The sequence below is a fragment of the Echinops telfairi genome, unplaced genomic scaffold (genome assembly GCF_000313985.2).
Source record: "Echinops telfairi isolate 266 unplaced genomic scaffold, ASM31398v2 ScPeMD7_21;HRSCAF=78, whole genome shotgun sequence".
Taxonomy (NCBI): domain Eukaryota; kingdom Metazoa; phylum Chordata; class Mammalia; order Afrosoricida; family Tenrecidae; genus Echinops; species Echinops telfairi.
Window position 1 is genome coordinate 13,597,416 of NW_022103918.1, and position 20,749 is coordinate 13,618,164.

At 38.0% G+C, this 20,749-nt stretch overlaps 1 protein-coding gene across 1 annotated transcript in view; it reads right to left on the reverse strand.

Moving 5' to 3' along the window:
- The window catches only part of ITPR2 (inositol 1,4,5-trisphosphate receptor type 2), a 296,427-nt gene that overhangs the window by 15,984 nt on the left and 259,694 nt on the right, over positions 1 to 20,749 (reverse strand). Inside the window, exon 26 of the mRNA XM_013003968.2 lies at positions 19,614 to 19,787. Within this exon, the coding sequence (XP_012859422.2) occupies positions 19,614 to 19,787 (174 nt within the window). The remainder of the gene's footprint in view (positions 1 to 19,613; positions 19,788 to 20,749) is intronic.

Here is a 20,749-nt window from a genome sequence, read left to right on the forward strand (position 1 = left end):
CATCTGCCACAAATAAGACCTTTTCTGCCACACACTGTTTCGCTATCTTTTCAGAACCTCTAAATAGAAGGCTTGATTAACAGTCTGACCTGGTGGAACAAACTCCAAATGCACTACAAATTAACATTTTCATCTATTCAGGAAGTTCAGACATCCAGAAGGAGGTTTGTCATCAATTGACATTTCACCTTTCTTGAATCAAGAAAACCACTCATACACTAGAGTTTTCCCCATAGCACTGCCCTTATAAGCTGTGTTCAACATCACAACAGTTTCTGCAGCATTTTTCCCGAGCAGAAAACAAAAAAATCACAGCTTCACACTGCTCTCTTAAATCAGCCATCACCAAAAAAAAAATGAGGTTAGAGTGAAACAGCTTTTACCAAAAAATGCACTGTGACCAGAGAGAACTTTCCCAGGTGACGCCACTGGTGCACTAACTCAGAGTGAGTTGTTAGATGCTCACCTACTGGGAAAAATGCTGCGTACTATGAAAGCTCATAGCAAATACATTGAGAGAGATTGAGAGAGAGAGAGAGTAAATGTGGAAGCTAACCTAAGTGGCTAAGATGAATGGAAACTGTTGAGACTAAAAGAGATAGACAGCCAGGAAATTAGATAAATACAGTTTGTGTTTAATGGCACAATTTATCAATGAGAAGCACAAATAGCAAAAGCTATAAATATAATTAATTTTTCTCTGATCACAAAAGTGGAAGATGAATTTTTTTAAAGGCTAAACTAACGTTTTCTGGAAGAGAAGAAATAGTAAAGAAAATTAGGCTTGTTCCAGAAATGAGGACTAAAATATTACCACCGATAAAGATTGGCAAGGTTCGTATAGTACAAAGAGCTCTCTGATACATATCCACTTTTAGGAGAGCAGATAGATGTACAGGCAAAGTTTTGACAGACATATTTAAGTCTATTTCTCAAATAGTGACCTGAAGAAAAAGCAACTTTCTTGCTTTAAGGAAAAGTGATCTCTGGTAAGATGTATGACATCATAAAAAGTTATGCTTTTCACATCAGCCCAGGGGATGATGTAGGCAATTTCAATCTACATAAGTATGGGAATTATGAAGAATAATGATTTTAATTTTAAAATGCCAGCCGTCAACACTAGGAAGCACCACTAGAGAATTCAATAAATAACCCCATTTAATTTCAGAATATAATTCAATGTAATTAAGCTGAACAAAAGTATTAGCCCATAGAAATCTGGGTGATTCCAAAGCAGTGATCCAAGAATTTAAGAAATATGTAAACTTTGTAAATACGGTGAGGTTGTACTCTCTTATTTTGATGCCAGAATGCCCCAAGTAAAAGTACTGAAAAATAGTTTCTCCAGAAAGTGTAAATTAACTGTATTCTTTATATCCTATACAACTTTGGTACTAGTTCAATAGGCAGATCAACAAAGTCCTTGATTTACTCTAATGAAAAAAAATATATATTAGTAAAATACAAAATGTACAGGTGTGACTTATGTAGTCCCAGACGTATGCATCACATGTGGAAGTGCTTATACAATACTGAGAACAGCGCTGTGCTTACAGTCAATACACAAATAACATGATAATCGGAGTCAAGAATCTGGCATTCCAGAAGTGCATGTGCTTTATTGTAATTGCTTGCTATCATCTGGAAGCATCTGAGTCTCTTTCCTCTAATGCAATATGGGAAGCAGCTTAGTTAAATGATTCTACAGAGATCGCTAGATTGTAATTGCATGGCAAGTACCATAATTAACATAAAGAAGCACAGATTCAAAAACACGATAACAAGAACAGTCTAGAAATTGGATAGGGAGCAGACTTCCAGGCACAGGCTCAAAGAATAAATATCTAAACACATACTGATTCTGAATATGTTTTTCTTCTTCTCTTTTTTTTTGTATTAGGACAAGAAACTGTACTAGAGTGTCCATAGCAAAAATTATAAAAGAAAGCAATAGTGCATTAACCATATGGTGAACTAATTAATGGGGATCAGCTCCATAATTTTAGCAAAGCAACCATGCTTTTAAAATAGAACATTCCAAACCCTACAATGCAGAGCTGCCCACATCTGCAGCTGCATGATTAAAATAGTGTACTGCATGCTTTCTGTTTATCTCCACCCCACTAAAGTTCAAGGAGGTCCTGCCTCAACAGAACTGCCAAGTCAGAAGAACTGCAAAACCTTCTGCTCTCCGTCTGTATCCCTAGGCCTCCCTTCCTATAACCCAAGCAGTAGTATCATTTACCCCACCGCTACTCTTGGTACCAAGACTTTCCTTCTCTCTTCCTCGCCTTCCTTGAAAACATAGGGCAAAATGTTCAAATGACTGACTAATGTTCAGTCATTTATCATATTTATTCAGTTAACACACCCATGTTAACAATGCATTCATGCACATAATGCCCCAAGCACACATGAGAAACTAATGTGTGGGATGACTGCATAGTTTGCAAAATTGTATAAGCATGCATTAACTGTGTAACGATATTATACATTTGACTGATCAATAATAATTTAGTGGAAGCTCTTCATAATAAATGTTACCTTGTTCACACAACTGAATGCTAGTCACTCTATGAGACAGGAGGCATTTTTTGTCTTGTCCATCAATGAATATCATCATGCCCGGTCATTCTGGAGGATACCTAGGGGGTTTCAAAGCCCCTAAAATCACCCTACATCTATTGACCTGGTGTCACATATGAAGCTAATGTTCACTCCCACAGTGTCATACTTGACAGCTTCTGTCCCCAGGGCACATGTAAGACCTGGGTCAAGATCCACAGTGGTTCAGAAGCTGGAGCCTCATCACAGGCCACTTCCCTCCAGACTTTCCTTCAGCTCAGACTGAATCCCTTCTCTTCTAGTGAACAAATGTATCTTCCTTACATTATCCCAAACCTGTTCTCCTTCCCACCGGTCTCAATGCAAAAACAACATTGGCATTTTCTGATTCATTTGATATTTATTTTAGTTAATATTGATGATATTAAATCTAATGTCCTAGAAAACATCCAATGAAGCACTACAAATCTCCTTTACTATTTGTATCTCTAATACTATTTCTTTTTTTCCCCCCTTATTTATTTATTTAAACATTTTATTAGGGGCTCATACAACTGTTATCCCAATCCATACACACATCAATTGTGTAAAGCACATTTGTACATCGTTTCTCAAAACATTTTCTCTCCACTTAAACCCCCGACATTAGGTCCTCATTTTCCCCCTCCCTCCCCACTCCCCCCTCCCGCATGAGCCCTTGATCGTTTATAAATGGGTATTTTGTCATATCTTGCCCTGTCCGACGTCTCCCTTCACTGTGTGTTCTTGTCGTGCATCTTCTTTGTTTAGACTCTAAACAGTAGTTCTCAGCCTTCCTCATGCCATGACCCTTTCATAGTCCCTCATGTGGTGGTGACCCCCAACAATAAAATTATTTTCATTGCTACTTCATCACTGTCATTGTGCTACTGTTATGAATCAGGCAACCCCTGTGAAAGGGTCATTGGACCCCCAAAGGGGTCGTGACCCACAGGTTGAGAACCATTGGTTTAGCGAGATATTAGGAAAAAGTGGGCCTATCCTGATGATAGGTGTCCAATGTAAAGTAATAAGAATACCACAGAATCTATTGTTGTACAACTATGGGTGTCAGAAATTTTCTGATGCAACTGAAAAACCAATTGCCCCCAAGTAAATTCCACCTCTGGTGACCTCCTGTGTGTTACAGGGAGCAATGTTTCCTGGGGTGGAAATGCTATCCAGCATTACACAAGGAGCCCTGGTGGCATGGTGGTTACTCATGGGGCTGCTGACCACAAGGTCTGTATTTTGAAAGCACCAACCACGTTCTACTTCTTTAAAAAAGTAAGTCTTGCAAACCCACAAGGGCGGGTCTACCCTGTCCGATGGGGTCACTGGGAACTGGAATCAACTCTGTGGCAGTGAGTAGGAGCTTGAGTGCTACAGAAAATTTAGAAAAGATAACTCTTGAATCAGTGAAAAAAGAGGAACAAAACACTTGACATGACACGAAAATGGTCACATTAGAGAGCCCTGGAAGCAGGGAAGGGGAACCTTTTTTCTACCAAGGGTCATTTGGACATCGATATCGTAATTTGCAGACCATATAAAATTAACAACTTAAAAATCAGCCTGCTATATGTGGTCAAGCATTTCATTAACCGACTCCTAATGTGATGGTGGGAACGCCTTCTCTTTAGTGAGGTACATGATTTTACCAGGTATTGATAATTTCTAGGGTCTTATATGGCCTGTGGAAGTGACATTTCCCATCCCAGCCTTAGGAGATAGGTCTGATATCTGATATATTACGTGAAGAAAACTTTGTTCACTGCCACCAAATTGATACTAACTCATAGCAACTCTTTAGGATAGGACAGAACTGCCCCTGTGGGTTCCCAAGGCTATAGAATTTATGGGAGTAGAAAGCCTTATCTTCCATTTAAAGAGTGACTGGTAGTTTCAAACTGCTGACCTTGTGGTTCACAGATCAACACATGACCCACTACACCACCATGGCTGAAATTTCTTGAGAAGTTCAAGATCAGTTTATTGCAGCATACCTGATGTGGCTATAAGAAGACTGATGCATGGCATATGTGATAAGGAAGACCACCAACCTCTTTTAGATGTATTTTTAACTGAGCAATCATTACATATGTGGCAATGCCTGCTCCAGTGACATAGGTATACCCTGACTGAATAAAATAACTTCTCTTATTTTCACTGCAAACCACTCAAGGGGAAAAAAGCAATATTGAAACTTACAACCCTCATTGACAACCTATATTGGCTGAAGAACAAACAACAATAAATAATAATAAGAAGAAGATATTAACTGCCCATTATACCACAGAGGGAAATACTAAGTTTATGAGAAAAATCACATTAATTTTAAAGTAAGCTAGAAGATAAAGGGTAAAAAAAAACCAAAACCCTTTACAGTGGGAGTACTTCAAAGAAGCAAATTCAAAGGTATGCACATTACAGTTAAGCATCTGCAATACAGTAAAATGGAATGAGGAGGTATAAAAGTCTCATCTGACTGAAACCAGAAGTTAATTTTCAGGTGTATTGCATGTGAAATGGTTGATTACATGCTACTCGTATCTGATAAAGGAGCCCAGGCGGCACGGTGGATAAAGCTCTGGGCCAGAGCCTGAGAGGCTGGGAACTCCACTGAGACCATGCTACTCAGTCCTCCAAGGTCTCTATGTGTAGGGTGTCTTCAATAGCAAGGAGATTGTTCTTAGTTATTTTGGTTGAAGATTTGCTTTTTGGCACATGTAACAATTACCACTGGTGTCATTAACTAGATATAAAAGCCAGGGCAATGTAGCATGAGCTAAACAAGGATGACAAGTGCACAATAAAGACTAGGGCAAAATAGAAAACGAGGACAATAATACATGTTCCATAAAAGAAAGACTTTAAAAAGGACTTTCAAAAACAAATGGTTAAACGTTCTGTGTGCTACTATCACTGCATCCCCCCAGCAGTCAGCCAAGGAGGAAGAGTCCATGGAGAACACATGGGACTTTCTGTCCCAGGCCAGGGGCATTAGGCATTCATGGAGTCAGGCTGTCAATAACAAGTTTTGCTCAAGAAGCCAAATTCATGTAGAACTATTTTCCCACTGTGCAAACCCAAAGAATCAACACTTGGGAAAGCACACTCTACTTCAAAACATTTATCTGGAATGAGCTGCCCCTTGCTGTTTGCTTCACCAAAGAAAAAAGATCAGAAAGAGCAGGCAGAGAATGATAAACAATTTTTGCTTTTAAAGAGTAAAGGGATGTGTAGGTTGTAGAAAACCCATCAGGAAGGGTAGACCTAGAAAGAAGTAGAGAAAAAGAAAATTAGGGAGGTAGAGACAGAGAAGAAGGCAGGCCAGGAAGAAAGGCTTAAAAGAGCTCTGGTGGCATTGCAGTTAGCCACTAGGCAAGGTTGGAGGTTCAAACCCACCTGCCACTCCTCAGAACACAGATGAGGCTGTCTGCTCCAGTAAAGATAAATAAGCCTCAGAAACCCTATATAGGGTTACTATGAGTCAGATAAACAGACCTGGTAGCAAAGTAGTTATACTTCAAGCTGCTCACAGCAAGATCAGTAGCTCAAAACCACCAGCTGCTATGAGGGAGATAGATGGGGCTTTCTACGCTCCTAAAGAGCTATAATTTCAGAAACTCATAGGGGCAGTTCTACCCTGACCTATACGGTCACTACAAGTCAGCATGGACTCGAAGGCAGTGAATGTGAGTTTTTTGTATGAGTCAGAATCAACTTGATGGCTGTGGGTGTGGGGTTTTGAGATGGCTTCCTGAGATAAATCTCCAAAACAAAACTCAAATGCCTAGCAGGAAAAGACGAAGACAACCAAAAAGTCTACCCAACGAAGATGACATCATTCCAAATGAAATGCCAACAATCGAGAAATCTTCTGGAAGGGCTTCTAAATAGGTCTGTTTACAACAGTTATGGAGATAAAGTGAGAAATGGGCTCTCTCATGTCTGGGGACCCCTCCGTGCTTTCCACCTGTCCTGCAACAGCGCTCAGGAGGAGTTCTTCAGCAGGACAAGAGAGGGAAAACATGGCAAGACAAGGCATGGGTTCCTGTCCTCCTGTTTTCCCAATGACAGGAGCCAGGGTACTCTGCTGGCCATCCATCTGAGTCTAGATGGAGGCAAAATGACCCCTGGAGTAAATTGCTTTAGGGCAAGATGGAGAATAACCTTATCGGTGAACAGACACAAACTGTGTAGACACCAGCCAGTTAGGATTGTAAGTAATGGCTGTTTAGTGGAATTGTTTAGGAACCCTAGCTTTAGGACCCATAGTAATTAGGTTCCTGCTGTGGGAAAGAAACCATGGGTCCCAGGAGAGGCTGAGGTGGGGAACAGTCTTTGAGGTAGGAGACCACGCCAGACCCAGTCAGCTGGTTGTCTAGGCAACGCAGAGTAACCACCAGGGACGTTTTCAGTTCATTCTCTTCCTTACATCACACACTTATTAAAAGACAAAATACCAGGGGATAAAAATAGGAATATGTGAATCCGGAATAGATGGAATACAAAAAAGAACCAATTAGCAAAACTGAAAGTGCAAAACATAGACCTTGGAGTAAAAGCAAAATTGATGGTTTAAATATTAGATTTTGGACCCTTGAGAGAATAAGTACTTACTTGAAAAAATTGTACTGCATGGAAGTGGGTATATAAATATAAACACAGGTACAGATGTTGACACAGGTAAGAGATATGCAAGCAAAATCATTGCAAAGAAATATTCAAGATAATCAAAAAATAACAAAATAATTTCTCTTAGAAATAGTGCTATGTCCAAGTGACCAGCTTCCCAAACCTTAACACAGTGCCATTGAGGCAATTCTGACTCACAACAATCCTACAGTTTACAAGCCTGTAAGTTTTGATGGGAACTGGCATCTTCTTCATCAGAACAGCTGATGGGTTTGAACCCCTGACCCTGCAGTTAGCAGTCCAACACTAACCTACCAGCATCTCCAAGACAAGGACATAATCCACTCAGATATGGTTCCCTGAGTTCATCTCAACTTCCTATATTGAGAAGTCAGCAAATACCGTGAATGTGATGAGTTGCTCCCAATGCTTCTGATATTGAAAACTTGTTATACTACAGCCTTTAAATTATCAGAAATTGTGGTATTTAATTTTAAAAAGTAATATACAATAGCTAAAATAAGTTCATAGGAGGTTATTAAATGAGTATTTTCCTCACTATTTTTAAGAGATCAACTACAGCAATGAAATAATTTTGGGCCACAGGCTGGGGTCATCAGCTAGTATTCACAGATGACTGTCAAGCCCCATATATAACCCAAAGACTATAAAGAAGTTGCCATTAACAACAACAAAAAATTGCCTTAATGCATAAGAAGCATTCTTCATTACTGAAAAGAAGAATCACATTTGTTATCTGGTCCTCTGCTATGGGCACAAAACTAGCCCATTATGAGCTGCTGTGAAACAATGCCAAGAGTCTGTTTAGAGTCTTTGTAAAGATTTACTAAATGACAAAGGCTTGTTATGTTTGGGCCTGCTGCAGTGCATGCTGCCTGCTACTAGCTGTTTCCATTGATGTTGAGATAAATTTCACCCTGTTTACAATAAAGTGTCACTCTCATTGGCTGCTGGTTCATTGCATAATGTAGATTGTTTGGCTGTGTGCAAGTTAGAAACTTTGTAGTTCCTCACAAGTTTTTTCCCCTCCTCTATTAATCCATTATAAACATGCCGTTCTCTGACACTTCAAGCTGCCTATTTGTATAGATGTGACTGCCAACTTGATAGTTCATGTTTTAACCACCTCACACGTGAATTTCAACAAGAGACTCCTAAGTATTCCTTTACCTTTACTCTCTTGTTCTTCTACTCCATCCTGCATTCCACCAGACTAAATTTTCCAAGATCATATACTCTCTTCCTTACCCCCAACTCATCAAAGACTCTCAATTCCTATCATTTCAAAGAACAAACTGCTAATTCATGTTGAGTATTGATTCTTTGACTACAACCTTGTTGTGTTGTGAGTTGTCATCTATTCTATTCTGGCTCCTGGCAACCCTACATAAACAGAACAAAATATTGCTTGATCTTGTGCTGACTACACCAGCTGCCTAACCCCTCCCAGTGCTTGCAAACAGACCCTTTGAATGAGTCCTTCTCCAACTACTCAGGCCATTCTGTTCTCTTCCTTCTCTGGATCATACTGTCCACTACTAAAAGTGAGGGATCAAATATTTTAACTATCTCTTTTCAGTAAATACTAGGAAACAAATGGAGGCCAGAAACACTGAAAATATATACAATTTTCAGAGCAGTAATCAAACACTACTCGTTGAATCTGGAAGAATTAGCTAACTTCAGATAAATCTAGAATCTACATTTTAATATGGGTCACATACAAATGAATGAGCTTCCAAAGTTGATAGAAAATTTTAGTTAATAGATAATGAGATTATTCTAGAAAATGTTTAGAACTCCTACATACCTGCGCGCGCGCGCGTGTGCGCGCGCACAGACACACAAACACAGCAGAAAGAAAGCAAGACCTGGCAAGAGCTTGATCACGGGCAATGTGACCGAGAGGAATGATTGAAACCCAAATGAAGCCTGAGCATGATAATGGGACAAGAGGAAAGTAAAAGGAAAGGAAATAGAGGAAAGAACCAGGAGGCAAAGGACATTTATAGAGGTCTAAATACAGGCATGTACATATGTAAATATATATATAATGATAGGGAAAAAGATCTATGTACACATATTTATAGGTTTAGTATTAAGATAGCAGATAGATATTGGGTCTTGACTCAAGTACTCCCTCAACGCAAGAACACTTTTTCTAATAACCTGGCATTCCATGACGCTCAGCTTCCTGATATGATCACTGAAGACAAAACAGGTGCATAAGTAAATGTGGTGAAGGAAGCTGATGGTGCCCAGCTATCAAAAGATATAGTGCCTGGGGTCTTAAAAGGTTTGAAGATAAACAAGCAGCCATCCAGCTGAGAAGCAACAAAGCCCACATGGAAGAAGCACAACCAGTTTGTGTGATCATGAGGTGGGGTCAATGGGATCAGGTATCAGGCAGCAAAGACCCAGAACAAAAAATCATATCTTTATGAATTAGGAGGAGTGCGGAGTGGAGACCCAAAGCCCATCAGTAGGAACACCCCCTTACAGAGGGGTCACAGGGATGAGACGAGCCAGTCAGGGCTCAGTACAGCACCAATGAAACATACAACTTTCCTCTAGTTCTTTCATGCTTCCTCCTCACCGACTATCATGACCCCAATCCTACCTTACAAATCCGGCTAGACCAGAGCATGTACACAGGTACGGATAAGAGCTGGAAACAGGGAATCCAGGACAGATAGACCCCTCAGGATCAATATCGAGAGTAGCAATACCAGGAGGGGAAGGGGAAGGTGGGGGGGAGAAAGGGGAAACCGATCACAATGATCTACCTATAAACGCCTCCCAGGGGGATGAACAACAGAAAAGTGGGTGAAAGGACACATCGGTCAGTGTAAGACATGAAAAAATAATAATAATTTATAAATTCTCAAGGGTTCATGGGGGCGGGGTGGAGGGATGAGCTGATACCAAGGGCTCAAGTAGAAAGAAAATGCTTTGTGAATAATGATGGCAACAAATGTACAAATGTGCTTGACATAATGGGTGGATGGTTGGATGGATTGTGATGAGTTGTACAAGACCCCAATTAAATGATTTTTTTATTAAAAGAAAAAAAAGAAAGGGATGTCCAGTTGTCTATAGATGGGCACTGGGTCCCCATCACCACATGCTCACCTCATTCATGATGATATGATACCCCCCCACCCCCCACCTTTGGTGCTTGAAACCTGGCCCTTCATGATCACACATGTTGGTGTGCTGCTTCCATGTGGGCTTTGTTGCCTCTGGGCTAGATGGCCGCTTGTTTACTTTCAAGCCTTTAAGACCCCAGACACTATATCTCTCTCTCGATAGCCGTGCACCATCAGCCTTCTTCACCACACTTACTTATGCACACATTTGTCTTCAGGGTTCAGTGTAGCAATAATGAAATCACAACCTTCCTCTAGTTCTTAAACCCTTCCTCCCCCAAGCTATCATGATCCCAATTCTACCTTGCAAACCTGGTTACACCAGAGGATGCACAGCAGTGCAGATGGGAACTGGAAACACAGGGAATCCAGGACAGATGAACCCCTCAGGACCAGTGGTGAGAGTGGCGATACCGGGAGGAAAGGGTGGGTAGAAAGGGGGAACCGATCAAAAGGATCTACATATAGCCTCCTTCCTGGGAGGATGAGCAACAAAAAAGTGGGTCAAGTGAGATACTGGGCACTATAAGATAAGATAAAATAATAATTTATTTTATCAAGAGTTCATGAGGGAGGTGGGGAGTGGGGAGGGAGGGGAAGGGGAAAAGGGAAAATAAGGAGCTGATTCCAGGAACCCAAGCGGAAAGTGAGTTTTGAGAATGATGAGGGCAACAAATGTATAAGTGTGCTTCACACAATTGATGTATGTGTGGATTGTGATAAGAGTTGTATGAGCCCCAATAAAATGATTAAGAAAGAGAAAGAGAGAGAGAGAAAGAAAGAAAGCAAAACCTAGACCAGAAGCATGGTGGAAAGTGTGATTAGTGAGCCAGGAATACGTAAGTGTTGCCAGTGTGTGCCATCCAATCAGTTCCAAAGTGAGCGGCTGTTACAACAAAACTAAACCTGCCGCTCCTGTGCCATCCTCACAATTGTCACCGTGCTGGAGCCCATTGCTGCAACAATCCACCTCTTTTGAGGGTCTTTCTTTTTCAGTGACCCTCTCGACTCTCCTAAGTATGATGTTCTCCAGTAACAAGTCCCTGCTATTATGGCCAAAATACAGGAGACAACGTCTGGCAATGATGGCTTATAAGGAAGAGTCTTGCTGTACCTGCTCCAGGACAGATCTGTTCTTTCTTACAGTCCGTGATGTACTGAATATTTGACACCAACACCTTCATTCAGAAGCGCCCATTCTTCTTTGGCCTTTCTTATTCATTATTTGCCTTTCACATGCATATGCGGCATATAAAAATACCACAGCTTAAGTAAGACACACCTTTGTCGCCAAAGTGATATCTCTGCTTCTGGAAACTTCAGGGGGTCGTTTGCAGCAGATTTGTTTAAATAACGGTTTTACTTGATTTCTTGACTGCTGCTTCATGGGTGGTGATTGTGGACACAAGTAAAATGGAATTTTGGGCAAGTTCAATATTTTTTGCATTTATCATAACATTCATTATTGATTAACTTGTGAGGCTTTCCATTTTCCTGTGTTAAACTGTAATCTATACTAAATGTTTGATCTTCATCCGTAAGTGCTTCAAGTCCTCTTCACTTTCAGCAAGCATCACTTGAGTATCACAGGTGGTTAATGAGGGTCTTCCTCCAACACAGATGCTGCATTCTGCATATAGTCCAGTTTTTCAGAGTGTCTGTCCAGCATTCAGATGAAATAATTAGGGTTAAACAATGTAATCCTGATGCACACCTTCCTAATTTTAAACCACGCATTCTTTCTTTGTTCAATTTAAACAGCTACCTCTTAGTCTACGCACAGATTGTACATGAACATAATTGTTTTGGAATTCCCATTTTTGGCAATGCTACCCATAATTTGTTATAATACATAGACTTGAATGCTTTTGTATTGCCAATAAAACACAGGAAAAATAGTTATGATATTCTTGGCTTTCAACCAAGATCCATGTGACATCAATCGTGAAATTCCTCCCATTTCACATCTGAATCTGGCTTGAATTTCTTGCAGATCATCGTCAATATATCGCTACAACTGTTTTTAATTATCTTCAGTATAATTTTACATACATGTTTGGTAATTTCCACATTCTGTGGAATCACATTTCTTAGGAATGGGCCCAAATATGGATACGTACCAATTGTTTGTCCAAGTCTTCCAAATTTGCAAGTAAGCACTTTCAATACTGCATCCACTTGTTGAAACATCTCCACTGATATTTCATCAATTCCCGGAACCTTGGTTTTCAACAATGCCTTCAGTGTAGCTTGGACTTCTTCCTTCAATACTATCTGTTCTCAATTATATACTACCTCTTGAAATGGTTGAACATGACTGTTTCTTCTTGGTACAGTGATTCGGTGTTTTTCTTCCAATTTATTTTGATGCCTTCTGCTTTATTCAGTATTTTGCCCAGAGAATACTTCAATAGCTTAACTAGAGATTTGAATTTTTTTCTTCAGTTATCTAGTTTGAGGAATACTGAGCATGTTCTTCCCTTTTAGTTTTATAACTCCATGTGTTTGCACATTTCACTATCGGACCTTGTCTTCTAAAGTCACCCTTTGAAGCTGTTTACCTCATCATTTCTTCCATTTGCTTTAGCTACTTTATATTCCATAGCAAATTTCAGAGTCTGTGTTAGCAAGACTTTTGCTTTCTTGAGATTCAATGCATCAAACCTATTCTTAAATTTTTCTCTCAATTCAGGTGGGATATATTCACGATCAAACTTTGATTCTGGTAGATTTGTTTTCATTTTCTTCTGCTTCAATTTCAACTTGAATATGAGAAATTGATGGTTTATCTGTTGTCAGCACCTAACCTTGTTCTGACTCAAGATAGTATGCTTCTCATTTGATTACTATATATTCCATTCAGCGAGATCTACATGTAACCTAGTAACTATTCCTGTTGGAAAAAAAAAAGGTACCTGCAAAAGGTACCAGACAAAAAGGTATCATTGTTCATGCTAAATTCTACCATGTGATTTCCTTTGTTACCAAGGCCATAGTTTCCAACTACCATTGAATTAGTTCTGTTTCCAATTGCTGTGTTCCAATCATCAATAACTATCAATGCATCTTGATCACATCTTTCATCGATTTCAGATACAAAAGTTGGTAAAATATTTCAATTTATTAATCTTTGGCATTAGTGTATTGGTGCATACATTTGAATAACAGTCTTATTAACTAACTGGTCTTTTTGTATGCATATCCTATCACTACTGCCTTGTATTTCAGAATAGATATATAAATGTTCTTTTTAATGATTTATATGATGTTAGTACTTCCACTTGGCCACTCCCAAATGATGTCTCATTCAAAATAGCCAATACCAGTCCATTTCATCTCACCAGTGTCTAGGATACTGTCACCAGTGTCTACACTCACCAGTGTCTAGGATACTATCACCAGTGTCTACACTCACCAGTGTCTAGGATACAGTCCATTTCATCTCACCAGTGGCAAGCATTTCATTTCATTTTTAACAACTTCCAAGTGTTCTTGATTCATACAACGTATATTCTGTATTCCAAATATGTTTGCAGCTGTTTCTTCTCATTTTCAGTTGTGCCACATCAGCAAATGAAGGTACTAAAAACTGTACTCCATATTAAGCTCAAGTCAATTTGAGGACACAGCTCTGCCATAATTATAGATTTAGTGCATTCCATCTGAGCAGCTCATCTTCTAGCACGATATCAGACAATGTCCCACTACTATTATACCATACATTTCTCACTGACTTTTTTCATAAATAGATTCCAGATTTCTCTTCCCAGACTAGCTTATGCTGGAAGTTCAATTAAAATTTGTTCACCATGTGTGACCCTACTGGTATTGGAAATCCTGGAGCCATACGTTTCTACTTCACAAGAACATGGAAACAATACAGTACAAAAAAACTAACAAATGAGTATCGGGTTCATAAGGGAGACACTCACAACGACAAACTAGAGAATGATGCTGCCCATAGAAGACCACAGGGGCACCTCTCTTGGCTTTGGCTCTAGTCAGAGCTGGGAAAGGGTTGACATTTTTTTTTAAGTCTCTTGACACTCTTATATACAAACCGCCCCCACCCCTACTTTTTAGTCAAGATTTGGGATCAGAATTCCACAACTTATTCCAAAAAGTTCCAAATTCATTGCCCTAGAGTTGATTCTGCCCCATAGGAAAAAAACATTAAATCAAAGGTATGGGGAATTACAATTGATGTAATTAAAAATTCAGTAGATACATCAAAAGAAATTTAAATATATTCCTAAAGAGAGACCAGGATGAGTTTAACTAAATTATCTAACATATAGCACAAATTCACACATTTGAAAAAATAAGAATAAAATCATAGATATGGAAGAAAAGAAAACGTTTTACATAATTTAATTGGAATTGCAAAATTAAACAACCACTGTTCAATAGACCCCAGTAAAAAAGAGTAGATTTAAATTTGTAAGCATCAACATTAAAAAAATCAATACAACTGCAAGAAGAAACTAAGAAGGCTACCATTGTAGTTTAAAAAGTCAACAAATCTCTCTCACTCATTGGTATGTGAAGAAAAAAATTTGGTAAATAAGTAGAAGATTTTGGAAAACTAATATCTATAACTATATTCTTTTGCCACAATTTAATTAATCAAAAATTCAGTAACAAAAGCAAAAGTAATATGTATGGTAATTTAAAATTCACCTCCAACTAATTCTGAGCCAAAAAGAAATCATAATGAAAATGTTAAGATAATAATTGACAGTGTCATTCGTTAAAATGCCATTTATTAAAATTGTGGACTATAGACCTACAGATAGAAATTATAGTATTAGCTATTTAAATAAAGAAAAACTCTTAAATGTATATGCTAGCCATTTGAAAATTAAAGAATAGAAGAAAAATAATAAAATACCAAACTCAGAAGTTCAACAAAGAGAAAAATAAGCTCTTAACAAGATGAATAAAATACTTAAAGCTTTAGGAAGATTGAGATAGAGGGGAAAAGAAAGATATAAGTAAACAACTTCAAGAATGCAAAAGGTTATAAAACTAATATACAGCAAAAATGAAAAGGATAAAGAGAGAGAGAAATAAATTTGTGCCAACAAATTAGGAAATTCTATAACTAGGAATATACACATAAACTGTCACAAAAGTGAACATTTTTAATTATTTTATAGCTACTTTAAAATGAAAGCCAGTAGTTAAAATCTTCCTACAAAGCAAATACAAAGACCAGTCAGTTTACAAACGAGTTTTACTGAACATTTAGAAGAAAGATAATTCCAGTCTTACACAAAAAGGGAATTGTTTCCTATATCATTTTCTGTTTCTAATTTGTCTGATAAAAAATAGTGAATTAATGGGGAAAACCTCAACATATGCAAAAGCTGTATTCATTGAAAGTCTACAATGTACATTGTAGAAATGAGCACACTAGAAATGTCCTTAATTGATAAAGGATATCTACCCAAAAAAGTCAGAGTGAACTTCATGTTTAATTGTGAAATCTTAAAATCATCCCTTTTAAAATCAGCACTCAGGCAAGGATGTCCACTATCACACTCTACACAACATTGTCCTGGAGATTCCGGCCAACACAGTAAGTCAGTTGGGGGAGGTGGGGTGGGGGGAGTGATAATATTACATTCACGTTTGAGTCATCACTTGAAATCATGAAAGAATCTCTAATCTACACATGAATTATACATGAATTAGTAATATCTCACTATTTGCCCAGATGGAAGTGTGTGATTTCTACCCAAGAGATGGCTGGTTCAAATAAATCCAATGGCTCCATTGGAGAAAACCTGGTAACCCGAGGAATATTATAAGAGCTGTAAGATTTCCCCCCCCCATAAAAAGATCTTAAAATAGAAAAGATTACAGCAAGAAAATCCTCTGAGGAAGTTCTATTCTGTCACATGAGATTGTTATAAGTGAAAAATGACTCATTGGAACATGTAATAAACATAGGAAAACATGGCCAACCTCATTAGGAATTCAGCAAAATGAAAATCCTAATGGAGATTAAATAATGCACCTGATTATCAGATGTAAGAAAATAGCATTATAGTGGACAGGAAGCTACTAAGACCCTCTAACCAGGAGCGCATGTGTCTTGGTCTTTGGAAAAACAACTGACACTGTCTGGTATAGGTGATGGTAGGGCCTGTCTGAAGTACATGCTCAAGAGAGTCTCTTGAGTATGAACAGCAGATGATACAGGGATTTTCATAGCACAGTACTATTATTTTCAATAGCAAAGAATAAATTAGAATTTGAAAGAAGCCAAATTCCAGTAAAATGAATAGACAAATGAACACATGGGATAAGAGTTGTTAGAAAAGAAAATACGAATTGCAGCTATCCATCAGTAAGGATGATAACGAAGCCTCTCTCAAACAAACTAATGGAAGCATTTCTCATATATCATATTTGTTAGAAATACAGATATAGCAGTATTTAGTAAAACCATTTTAAAAATTAGGGGTGGTTGACTGAAATTCATAATAGCGATTTCTTCTGGGAAACAGGGAGAAACTCCAGGGGTTTAAAGATACTATTAATGTTCTATTTTTGTGGTATGCATCAATTTTAATAGAATATACTACCTCAGAAGATTCTGAATTTCCAAGAAGTTTCTACTTAGTTTTAAGAAGTCTCTCACTTTGATGATGTCAAGAAGTCCAGGAAGGAAAAGTATGTTCGGAGACTGATTATGGAAGCAATTGTGCAATTATGTTTCACATGTTTGAACTATGGAATGATATACTATATGTATTAACTCCCAAGTTACTGAAAATTTTTTAAAAAGCATAGATCCATGCATGAGTTTTGGGCTTGCACTAAATCCTAGCTACAACTTAAGAACAATCGGTTCTTACATCATGGCTCTGTTTGATACCTTCATGAAATGATCACTGGAGATAAGGGTGCTACAGCAAAGTGCGGCAAAGAAAGCAGATGGCACCTGGCCAACAATGGGAATAGCGTCTGGGTTCTTAAAGGCTTGTATTCAAACAAGCAGTCATCTAGGCAAGGAGTCCACTAAGTCCACACGGAAAAAAGCACACCATCCTGGAAGACCCAAAGATGACAATTACAAATTCAAACATGGTGAAGGGAAAAGCATCAAGCTAAAATTATAAACACCCATTTGTGGAGGGTTCTGGGGAATCACGAAGCCCGAAACCCGTCTGCAGAGAATCGAGTCAGACTGAGCACTGGTAGATCCTCTAGCCACCTGCAAGGGTCTTGAACAGCCTTACTATCAGGCAGAGACCATTGTAATCTTGATTATGCTGGATCAAAGTGACCTCCATAGAGACGCAATCTGAATCTGTGCAGGGGGCAAGTATCTCTTACTTGTGCCATGGCAGAAATTTCTTCCCTGGCTTAGTGAATGCTGATGGGGGGTCTTTTACCCATTGTTTATAATTTTGTCTTTGTACTGTTATGATTTTATCTTTACCATCTGAAAGCCATTTTGTTTTTATTGTTGTCCGTTGGGTTTCCCAGCAGTGAGGCACTGAAGGAGTGGAGGCACAGTAATGATAACCAATACAAGGGGATACAGGCAATACAGGGATGGGGGGGGGTGTGTGATAGGGAGGTAAAAGGGATTTCGGAAGTAAATAATAAACATGGAAGTGGGGAGGGAGCACTAGAATGGATGTGATTGTACAACTCATTTTAATGGACATTTAACCTGGGGGGGGGCTCAAAAATGATGTGGTGATCATTGTACAATTCTCTGTAATATGATTGAACAATTGAACTATTCGATTGTATGCTATGTAAATTATGTGCCAATAAAACTGTTGGGAAAAAAGGTACCTCTCTTTGATGAGATAGTTTGAGAAATACAAATATCACATAAAGAATTGGATTTGATTACTCCTACAAATCTTTTTATTTTTAGATTTAACAATTCCTAAACCACCATAATAAACAGACTAATAACACATACAAATAATTATACCAGTCACTAATTTAACACTGCATTTGTCTAGCATATCCCAACTTCGTCCTGAAACTCAGAGAAGGATATTCTAGTTTTAGGAGCCTATGATATTATGGCTAAAATAATCCTATGGTCTATTTGTTTAGAAATAAACATATGGCCTTATTTTGGCCAAGGAGACACAGGCAAAGCCTTCTGAGTGATGCCTGGGAAAGGGTTCCTTGTCCCTAAACATTTGGTGTGTCCTCAAATATGGCAACTTTCAAATCATTCTAAGCAAATATCTAGTCCCTGGTGTAAAGTAAGTGCTAAGTAAATGTATGCTTTCTCTCATCACCTAAGCATTTTATGAAAGAATTCTATGCTCCAAAAACAATTTTCCATGAAGTAAAATTCCACCTTCTACGATCTTACATTTAAAAATCACAGATGGATGCCCTAAAAGATTGTCAAAACTCCTGTAGCGTCAGATCTGGACTACATAAGAAATAGCATCCCACTAGTTCAATGCCCACTGAAATAGAATATTTCGGATATTCCAACACATACAAATTCTAATGTAAGCAAACCTTTCAATTGTTCATATTTCCTCGGATTAAAAAAATGTAAGTAAAATACGAGACATTTATAAAGCTCCGCATATCGTGGATGGTAACTGTTGTGCTGGTTTGCTTACCCAAGCATGATCATTAAAATGCTGTTAATAAGAAAACAATCAGCATGTGTAGTTAGTCAAACACACAGATTAACTATAAGGCTAATTAATCCAAAAACAGAGATTTAGGATCAAGTTACCCTTCCTTCTTTCGGTCAAATATAGCTTTTTTGTATTTCTATGTTGGTAACATTTAGATTTTTTAAAAATATTGTATAAGGATTTACAATAATATAAGGAATGATGTTCAGGTTCACAGAAAGTAACCCCAGCATTGAGTGACAACTAAAACCCATCTGGCGCCACAAATCTCGGCTTATTATTCTTTCCATTTTCCTCCCTCACACTCCCTCCTATTGTTGACTCCTGGATCATAAAATTTTAAATGGAAAGGAAAGAAGCTAAAAACTCCAGAGAAGCAATATGAGTGATAGAAATCAATAAAAATAACCCAAGGACCAGATTGAGGGGGTTAATTGACCTACAACTGAAAATTTTACGCACTTTTACTCAAAACAACATTTTTCTTTCCAAATAATTTAAATGTAGGACCTAGAGTTACATATATGATTTAGAAGACAGATGAATCATTTCAAAATTAATCTTGAAAACCAACCTCAATGGGCTCTTCGCCACCCTTTCCTTGACTCTCGCCCATGTCTTCATTCTCGTAACTGCCGCTCTTCTCCACCCACAGCTCTGACTTCTCCACCGTCAGTCGGAGCTGGTCCAGATCCGCCTTGATTTGTTTGTAATTATCCACATCTTGGTTGGACACCAGTAACTGCACCTGAAAACAACAATTTCAACCCCTTAGTGGATTTACAGAATTTATTTTCTTGCTATTTCGTTTACCTCTAAATTCCCAAGTCTTTAAGCGTGTTTGTCTCTTAGTTGAGGTTTAATATTTCTGGACATTTCATTATTATTTTAGATGTATATCAAACATGAAAATGTACCTGGAATTTATCAAGGGTTTGTGAGGGAGGGAGGACAACGGGGAAGGGAAGGGGAAGAAATAGGGAACTGATATCAGGGGCTCAAGTGGGAAGAGAATGCTTTGAAAATGATGGCAACATATGTATAAATGTGCTTGATACATTGGAGGAATGTATGGATTGTGATGAGATATAAGAGTCCCCAATAAAAGCATTAAAAAAAGAAAATTTATCTAGCTGTGAACTATGATCAATATATACATATATTCACATGATAGAAAGGGTATTTTTTAAAATGAGATATATTAAAACTTTACAGGATACTCAAGAGCAATATGAGATAAAAGATAGGCCCAATTTCTCTATTTAAGTTAATTATCTGAGACTGTAAAGAGTCGCAAATATAAAAATAAGTGAAAATAAAATAGAAACAGATGCAATATAATTTATGATATTAAATTAATTTTGTTATAATAGGTATATTAGCATATATATAATTGTGAGTGGTACTCTAAAAGTTCATGGGAAACTATAATTGAAAAATAGTGGATTTTTTTCCACAAACTTTTTGAAGCCTCCTCATAGATATATATTTATATATGCATAAGACTAACCTAGCTATTTCTCATTCTTTAATATAGTCATGTAAAACTTTCTAATGAAGATTAATGTATTAAGTGAAATATTAATGAGATGCATATAAGCACATAGTCTTTACTACTTAATAGCCTAAAGATGACTGTCATGTTTAAATAATAAAAAATAAAATATGACATCCATAACAGTTATCTTATCTAGGACTTATGCAAGGGAG